The following is a 9,746-nucleotide window of genomic DNA, read 5'->3' as shown; positions in this document are numbered from 1 at the left end:
TTGGTAAAACTTAAGGTTTTCAGAGTTCTCTGTTCATGGCATTGCTTAAAGAAGATTAAAGCATGGATATAGGTAGCATCTTTATCCTCGGCATTTGTTCTTATACTGTCTTTGCACATGGTATTTCTTGAATAGTATATTATTATTCCTTTCTATTTCTATGTGTAGGGTTCTTGTGTATTTTAGAATTCTTAACATTACTATTGGAAGGCTAAACTCAGTTATCAAGTTTATCACCTGAGTTTATTCCAACTTCTGTTACTAAATAAAAACTAAATCAGTGAAGTGAACTAGTGAGCTTTTTATTAAAAAGAGATGGAGATTAATAGGGTATTGTCTAGTATTTTGAGCCTTCTTGAGAAAGATATAGAACTTGATGATTGGAAGTCACGGATCTTTTTGGCTTAAGTAAAACTAGAAAGCTTGCTAGGATCCTAAGGAAGTAGAAGATACCGTCTTTGTGAGTGATATTTCAATCAATCCAGGAGTTAGAAAATTAAATACAATTACAGTATATTCCCAAAGCAGTCTGCAAACATGCATGTGATATAAGCAACGGAGCCCTAAAAGTTGGAGAAGTTTGTGGAGGAAGAGGTCCATTAAAGGACATAGATTTTGGGTTGGTAGAGAACGTGATTTATAAGCTTAGCAAGCTAAATTAAGGTATAGGCATCTGAGGTGGGGGAAATAAGGAGACTAATGTAATGAGGAATCATATTAAGGAATAGTGAATTACAGGTACCAGGCTAAGGGGACAAAATAGAGCTTGATTTATGGAGGGCTTTGAGTGACATTGAGAAATTTGAGGTGGTAGCTATTGTAAAGCATTGAATAGGGAGACTCTGTTCAGAGCAGGTTGGATTAAGAATAGAGAAACTGACCAGGAGGCTATCACATTTATTCAGATGTAAAGGATGGGCATTGAGAAAAATTATTGTGGAAGAAAATTGGGAAGTGGACTTGTTTACTGAATATAAGAGAAGAGTCAAAACAGGACTAAGAAAATAGTGTTGATGATAGGCATAAGGAATTTCGGGAGAGCAAATTATTGGGAGATGTTCAGAAAGAAAAGTGGTTTTAGTTTTATAAGTGTTGAGTTGAAGGAGATGGTAGGGCACCTAAAGGGAGTTGACCTTTGGGTACATGGAGAAATGAGACCAGAATGCATATAAAAAGTAAAGGTTGAGAGATTTGGAAGCCACCTTAATAAAGATCGAAGTTGAAACCTCAAAGTAGCTGCATTTTTTTAAGGACGTGTTAAGGAAGCAGAGGCCCAAACAAGAACATAGAAGATGGATGTATTAAAGTTGTAAAAGGGAGAGGACGAAGGGATAAGAAAACCAGGAGTGCAGTGTACTGAAAGCAAGGAAAGATATTTTTAAAACTTGATTTGCAGTTCTCTTTCTGAGAAGTGAGAGCTGGATATGACCAGAAGGATGCCACAGGTATCTTAGTATGCATTGAGGATTTAATGGTTGATAGGTTATAAGTGTCTATATGCTGAGGAAAATATCCCTTGTCCATCAAAATTGTTGCCTTGCAGTTGAGTTTAAGGGTGGTTTGGGTTAGAGGAATTCATTTCAGCTAGCAATGCTCCAGTTTTTTCTCTTTTAGAGTATGAGGAAATCTAACAACAAATAATTATTGGGTGATAATTCTATTATACTATTTGACATAGGGCTTTTTCTTTATTCCCAATGGCGGATCACTTTTTCTCCTGATGTCCCCCTTCAGCTAGTTTTTACTCTTCCTAATGTTGAGTCGAAAAAAATTTCTGACCCCTTATCTTTCTACCAAAATTGGGAGATGGAAATGCCTTAGGAATATTGATTTGAGTGAATTTAATGCATTTTTTTTCTGTGTATTTACAGATGGGGCATGAATGGGTTTGGTTGGATTCTGAACAAGACTATCCCAATGACTCTGAGTTGAGCAACGATTGCAGGTCACTCTTCAGCTCATGGGACTCCAGTTTGGATCTTGATATGGGCAGCTGGAGGGAAACTGAGGAGCCAGGGGCTGAGGAACTAGAGGAAAGCAGCCCAGGGAGAGAACCTCGTGAGCTGCTTGTGGGGGACGGAGGCAGTGAGGAATCTCAGGAAGAGGCGGAGCATGTCAGCCGCCAGAACCTCCTCCACTTTCTCTCTGAGGTAATGGGGAGCCATTATTTCCAAAGGTGGGAAGAATCTCAACTTCCTAAGAGAATGTTTACCTATACATACATCTACCACTCTCATTATTGTTTACTAAAATATAAGGTCCACATTGGCAGGAACTGAGTTCATTTCTGTCTCCAGCACTTGGTGCTGATACAAAACATGTGCCAAATATGTACTTTTTGACTGAATGTTCTAAGATCCCAGTCGTTAGGAGCCTGATCATAGGAAGTGGGATTTCTGTATATAGGCCTATCTTTAGGAGTATCCTTGCAATTCATTCTTTCGGAGTCATGGGAGGTGACACTTGCCCAAACTCCCCTTGAAGCTTATAATGTTAAGACTTCCAGGCAATATTTTGCAGTGTTCATATTTCCCTAGTGAAGGGCTGAGGACCAGAAATAAAGAGAATTGGACAGAGTTTATATTTATGTGGCAACTCTACACATTCAGTAGAACCTAGGTCAAGACCAGCAAGAATCTGGTCTTTCCAATTGTTCACATATTGCCAATTCTATCTGCATTGTTTGTGGCAGACAAAGTTTTCAGCAGTTTTTTAGACAGTTGTTACCAGTTGGTTCGAGTTGACACTTGAGATGAAAAATTAGAACATAAGCTCCTTGAGGCAAGAATCATGTCTATCTTGTTTACTGTTAGGTCCCTACCAATTAGCCCAGTACCTGTGTATATAAGATATTTGATAAATTTAAAATGACTGAATGAATCAATTAACCCTTACCATCTCAAACTTAGTCACAGTGGCAGTGTAATGATGTGGCATTATTGATATGTAGATGATGATTTCCACTGGTGTTCTTATACATCTAACAGTAAACTATGATTGCAGGTAGCTTATTTAATGGAGCCATTGTGCATTAGCAGCAAAGAATCAGGTGAAGGCTGCTGCCCCTCATCTGGCACCAGACAACAAGAGGCGAGGGGAATTGAAGCTACTGAAGGAGAGGGGGAGCCCTGCAAAGAGCCTGAAGAGCTTTCAGCCAAGGTAGACCCCTTGGTAGCTGAGAAGTCATTACTGGGAGAAAATGGAAGGCCAGAGGTGGCTCCACCTCCCTCAGATATTTGGGCACTTCAGGAACAACCCACAGAGAGTGAAGAGGTAAGTGAATAACTTAAACCAGCTGTCTGATCAGTCCTCTGCACAAAGAGGCAGAGCAGTATGGTTAGAGCACATAGGCTAACTCCAGAGAGTTCAGTTATCTGGGTCTAAATCCTGGTTTTAGCATCAGTTTGCTGTGTAGGCTTAGGCAGGTTAGTGAACATTTTAGAACCTCAGTTTTCTCTGCTGAAATGGAATAATAGTGCTCTACCTTACAGGTGTACTGTGAGTTTTAAATGAGATAATTCACGTGCAGCACTTAGCATAGTCCCTGGCTCATAGTAAGCAATCAGTAAAATTTAGAATACCATTATCATTAATATTATCTGGCCAGCTAGACTAGTCAGCTCCAGGGCCACAAGTAATAATGACAGTTTTAAAAGAAAACAGCATCTATCTAGAATAGAGTATATTGCTTTTTTCATTTTTTCTTGGGATACAGAGTTCTCTAAGAATTCTTTGTCTTAGGTCTCGTTAAGTCACCTTTCTCCAACTTATTCTATAACTTTATATAACTGGCCTATTCTTACCTTAAGGTCAGCCTTCATTTACCCCATGCAAGAAAAATTACCTTGAAGATAGTAAATCTCTTTCTAAACTTTCCTTTGATTCCTGGCATTCCCAGGGGGAGGTTCAGCAAGAATCCAAAGAGGAGGACCAGAGTGAAGGGTATGTGTCAGAGATGGAAGATCAGCGTTCTTCAGGTGAGTGTGATGATAGCTTCAGCATCCAGGAGACTCCTCTGGTGGATATCCTTTTCAGCCGTGCTACCTCCTCAAAGCTGTAAGTATAGACTTTTATCCCATGTTGTTAGGATTAATACTTTTACTTCTGTTTACACCTATTTGAATTTGTTGCTGCGGACATTGATTACTTTTGTAAATTGAAAAGTAGAGAATTAGAGCTCTAAAACACTAGAAATAGAATTAAATATAATTTTACTGTATAAATAGAAGTCTATATGCTTTCATCTTATAAAACAAGACTGTTTTATCAACATTAAGAATCTCTTTCATAAGTAATCCTCTCTATATTTATTCAGGAAACGTTGCTGAGTCAGATTGTCACTCAAGTCTAATATTATACAAACTATACTTTTAAAAATACTAAAACATCTCCTATTAACTTGAAATTAAAAATTATTTTTAAGTTATTATCGCCCTTGTTCCTTTTTCACACATCTTGGGAAATTGTTTATATAATTGTCTGTTTTTAACATAAATAACTATGGGGCCAGAGGGCACATTTTAGAATCTTAATTTTTTTCAGTAAAGTGAATTTCTTTTTAAATCAGAAAAACAAAGTTATTTTTGTTATGTAACAAATAGTTCATCTTCTGGGCCTAGTCTTGTGTCTAAGTATTGAGAGAAGATAGTATGAACTGTTTTTTTTTCTTTGCTATATCCCAGAGCCACCCACATTATCTGTGGGAAGGCAAACCAATAATTATTTTAGCCTTCTTTTGTTTAAGGTATACAACTGAACCATGCATATATATTTTTGTAAATAGCAGATTTCAAATTTTTGTTGCACAAATAGAATACAGCTAAAAACCTAGCTTGTTGAAGAATTGCTTCCTTTGCTTTTCTATAACTCTGTTTGTGAGTATGAGCAGGTGGCATATGATGACTATCCCCAAAACGGGAAATCTCTAATAATCTGGGATGTTTCATCTCATGACATTTCAGCATCTTGAAATGCAAACACCACACTCTTATCTTAGAATTTAGCTTAAACATGAAATCTTTATTAGAAAGCAGTAGATATTAGTAATTGAGTCTGCTTGGCTAGATAGCTTAAGGGGAGATAGGCATTTGAGTTCTTGTGCTATCATTAGGGAACCTTAAAACTACTTTGAAAGATAGACATTCCCTAGGCCCCTCTTTTCTGGCTTCTTCCTTAGTCTGTACTGACTCTTAGGAGTAAAGTGGAACCTTTGGAGTACCAGTCTAAGTCTGCATATCCTTTCCACTCCCACACTGTTACTTGTAGTTGCTTGGCATGCATTTCCAAATAGATGGAAATAAAGGTAAGCAAGGGATTGTTTCTTAAAATATTGCAAAGGTGATTGATTATGAAGTTACAAAACCTATTGTAGTACCTTTCACGTAATGGAAACAATAAATATCTGTTTTGTGGCTATATGAACAAAATTGCATCAGTACCAAGGACCTATTGTTTATTCTGACTGACTGATCAGAGACAAAGGAAGAGGTTTGCTTTGGGCTTTAAGTCCCTTGTTCTTGTAGGGTTCTGGGCTTAAGGAAAAATTGATTTTTGTGGTATGTAATTTAGATACAGGTGAGATAGTGCATCATGAAAATGAATAGTTATGTGGAGCTGTTCAAATTGGAGAATGATACGGTATGAGTTGTGCTCAAATGGATGCACACAATGTGGTACATAAAGCAAAACGAGGGTGTGAAACCTTAGGTGTGAAGAGAGCCTATTTAGAGAGAATAATGCAGTGAATAAAGTGTGAAGTGTAACATGTTTAACTTTGGGGTAAATAGAAAACTTGCCAACTGGGAAAATTATAAAATGAAATAAAACATTGAGCAGTTGCATCTCTAAAGAAAAACTAAATAAATTAGGCAGTTTAGCCCAGAGAAGGAAGGACCATGAGGAGAAATGGATTTTTCTTGGTATTTTAAAGATTACTATATGAGGACAGTGAAAAGGAAAAATATTTAAATTGTATAGCATTCAGATGAAGTGTAAGAGAATTCCTTGGGATATGAAACCAAGTATTTTTTCCTCTGGAAGTATGGGAGAGATACTTCTTAATGTGGCATATTTCTGCATAAAAAACAGGACCAGATTCATTTATCAAATACTTATTTGAGCACCTAGTATGTACTGGGAACTTGGGAGACATCAGTGAACAAAGACTACTTTTTTTTTTTTTTTTTTTTTAAACATCTTTATTGAAGTATAATTGTCTTACAATGGTGTGTTAGTTTCTGCTTTATAACAAAGTGAATCAGTTATACATATACATATGTTCCCATATCTCCTCCCTCTTGCATCTCCCTCCCTCCCACCCTCCCTATCCCACCCCTCCAGGTGGTCACAAAGCACCGAGCTGATCTCCCTGTGCCATGCGGCTGCTTCCCACTAGCTATCCATCTCACATTTGGTAGTGTATACATGTCCATGACCCTCCCTCACCCTGTCACATCTCAAAGACTACTTTTATAGACCAGTTCTTTAGAGTCACAGGTGCTAAAGGGCAAATCGGCAAGATTCCAAAAGGCAAAGGCAGTTGCCTATTTTTAGTACACTTTACAAGAATGTAACCACTTCATTTGATAATACTGATCAGTAAGAGAATATTTATAGAGTCTGGGGTCCTTTATGAAAGCATGTTTTCATTCATGTGGTGTTATTTCCTTCAGATGTTAACTAGGAGCACTATGTGTTGAGGAAACCTTATCAAGCATCTAGGGGGAACAGAATACCATTTGTGAAGTTACTGTTTCTTTTCTGCTCTGCTTTATCCTATAGTTCTGATCTAGGCCATAGTGACCCTGTTCAGGATCACTTGCTATTTAAGAAGACTCTCCTGCCAGTCTGGAAGATGATAGCCAGTCACAGGTAGGACTCCAAGCCACTCTCGGTATTCACAGCCACTCTTCTCATTTAGGGTGACTTTCCAGGGTTTCTTCATCCTCTCTGGGTTTGTCCCTTAACAGGTTCAGCAGTCCGTTTCTGAAGCCTGTGTCAGAAAGGCAGGCCCCAGGATACAAGGATGTGGTGAAAAGGTCAGTGGAAAAGGGGTCAAGAAAGGTTGGTTGCTTTTATTTCTGTCTTTTCATACTTTATTTTACATCTGTTAGATTATTTCTTTATTTCATTTACATTACTTAAGCTCAAGATATATTTTACAGCTGAACAAGTTTATAAAGTTATGGTAAGCTCAGTTCTCATTTGAGAATATAGGGAACAAAAGGATAAAGAGGCTTTTATCAGTATTGACTTTTAAGTAATATGATCCATTTATTATAATCTTACATTAGCTTTTGGTAGTTTTTGACACTGTTATTTCAGAGCAAAACTTTAAAAGGAACACTGTATTCATTCAGGCAGTTATAGGTATGCTAAGGCAAAGATGGTAATCCAAATGGATGTTATAAACACTGGTTGATTGCAGTATTTTGGATTTTTATAGCATAGTTCATCTAAAATGCTGTCATAAACCAGTGTGTGTTAATAGTGTATAAAAGATCAGAAAAGAACCTTTGGAGACAGACTCCTTAATTCTGTAGATGAGGAAACTAAGACTCAGAGGTGGTCATGACTTGTCTGTGATCAACAGTGAATAGCAGAGCTAGAACTAAACCCCAGAGTCTTACCTCCCAGTTCAGTCCTCTTTCTACGCTGCTGTGCCTTCTCTTATATACCCACTCTCTGTGTCGCGTTATATAATATTTACCTTAATATTCACTTGATTCTCTTTTCATCTCCATGAAAGAAGAAAAAAAAACTCTGAGCTTTTGATTATACAGTAAAAACAGTTGATTAAATACCTAGTATATGACTACACATTGTAAACAATCGGTCAGTAACTACCCTGTGACAAACTGATCATTGGAGCTCTTTATAACTTTGATACCTCCAATTGTAAAGTGAAATGGCTGGGCCTGTGGGCTCTGGAGTCAGGCTGTTTCTGAATTGGAAACTAAGCTGTGTGACTTTGGGCAAGTACCTAACTTCTTTGATCTCAGTTTCCTCATTGCCAATTGTGATAATGGTACCTACCATATAGGTTTATTGAGAGGATCAAGTGAGTTCATATAGAAAGTACCTAGCATAGCACTTGGCTTATTGTAAGCAGTTGTATGTTAGCTGCTGTTGCTATTTTATTATCTGATGGGGATTGTTATCTTTACTACTGTTTTCATTAAGAGCTGGTTAGTTCTTCAGGAGAGCATGATAGGTCACCACATGTTCCACATGAAGGTTTGATTTCCTCTGGTTTCTCTTGGCCACCTGTAGACCCATGGACTTAACTAGCCTGAAAAGGAATCTGTCTAAGGGACGGATTCACACCGTGGCTCAGTTCCAGAGGGACCTGATGCTGATGTTCCAGAATGCTGTGATGTACAATGACTCTGATCATCAGGTGTACCATATGGCTGTGGAGATGCAGCGAGAAGTCTTGGAGCAGATTCAGGTACTGTAGGTAGAGAGCTGCAGGAAAAAAGAATGTAGTTTCTGGAATCTGATTTTAGAAAGTCTGTGAGAATAAGGGTGATGTTGAAGTGACCTTGTGTTCCCAGAGTTTATGTTCAGAGGTGATTCAAGGACCTGAAGGACTGACATTGTACCTGCTGGTTTTGAAAACTCTGAGCCTCTGTGGGACCAGCTTTAATAGATAGTGAAGTGAAATAGTCTAGGAAGGCAGGCAGCAGTGAAGAGCTCTTAAGAGACCTGGGGATAGATAAATAATGGGCGCATCTGCTTCCAGAGCCTCAAGTCAGAGGGCTAAACATGCAAACCAGAGGCTGGAGTCACTGTCCATTTTTTGGTTGCTGTACCTGTTGGTATTAATATATGTTCACATTGTCCCATCTATAGGAGATAAGATATGGTAGCCAGAAGAAGACATTTGAGGGTTTCTTTTCTGGGCAGCTTCTTACTTTAAAGAAAAAAAGTGTAGTCGAATCTCTGCGGAGAAAGAAATAAAACTGCTTTCAAACCTCCATAAAGGTTCATAGCTTGCTGTCTGCCTTGACCCTGTAGGTGCTGAGTATTTGGTTAGACGAAAGAAGAGACTTAAATAGTCTGGAATGAGAACTAACCAACCCCATGGATGATGGGAAACCTGTTTTGCTAACTTGGAGCTGCTACCCTGAACTTTTCTGGAATTTGGATCTTTCATTGAGACTCCGACCTAGAGAAGATCCCAGTACTTGTTTACCACTTCTCTGTTGTCTTTTCCAATAAGAATAATGCCTTAACTTACAACCAAAGAATTAAAGGTGCCCGTGGACATAATACAAAGAAAACACGGGAAACTGAGATTTGGGGTTATGCCATATATGTTGCCCATGTCTTTGTTCCATAGGCTTAATTTAGAGGTAAATAGATTAAACCTCTTTTACTGCTCTTTAAATAAATGTTATTTCACAAGTCGAAGATTGCCTTTTAATGTTTACAGAAGCTGGGAATAGAGGGGATAGCATTATTTGGTGAAATAAGGAAGGTATTTGACATGGGTTTTCTTACATACACTGTCTGGAAGGGGCTGGGGTAGGACGAGGGAAAGTGTGTATGATTTGTCTCATCATTTATAAAGTGGAGATAATTGAAGTGTCCTTCGAATGGCTAGGAGGATGAAGTAAGATAAATTATGAGGAAAATGTTAGAAAACGTCTTTTGCTTTTAAGATTTGCAAGGGGAATAAAAATGCCTGTGGCTGGTTCCCTTTCTTGAGGAGCTAGCGAAAGGCTGCGAAGCGCTCTGCTGGA

At 38.3% G+C, this 9,746-nt stretch overlaps 1 protein-coding gene across 1 annotated transcript; it reads left to right on the top strand.

The window, feature by feature from the left end:
• Positions 1–1,871: 1,871 nt before the first annotated feature.
• LOC133090568 (bromodomain-containing protein 8-like) lies at positions 1,872–9,300 on the top strand. Its single transcript, XM_061188971.1, has 7 exons — positions 1,872–2,150; positions 3,004–3,273; positions 3,899–4,056; positions 6,781–6,870; positions 6,969–7,037; positions 8,272–8,449; positions 9,019–9,300. Exons 1-7 carry the CDS (start codon positions 1,872–1,874, stop codon positions 9,067–9,069), a joined length of 1,095 nt encoding a protein of 364 aa, XP_061044954.1. The 3' UTR covers positions 9,070–9,300.
• Positions 9,301–9,746: the final 446 nt, after the last annotated feature.

Source organism: Eubalaena glacialis, chromosome 4, assembly GCF_028564815.1.
Source record: "Eubalaena glacialis isolate mEubGla1 chromosome 4, mEubGla1.1.hap2.+ XY, whole genome shotgun sequence".
Taxonomy (NCBI): domain Eukaryota; kingdom Metazoa; phylum Chordata; class Mammalia; order Artiodactyla; family Balaenidae; genus Eubalaena; species Eubalaena glacialis.
Note: the sequence above shows the minus strand (reverse complement) of the source record. Positions and strands in the feature narration are given on the sequence as shown.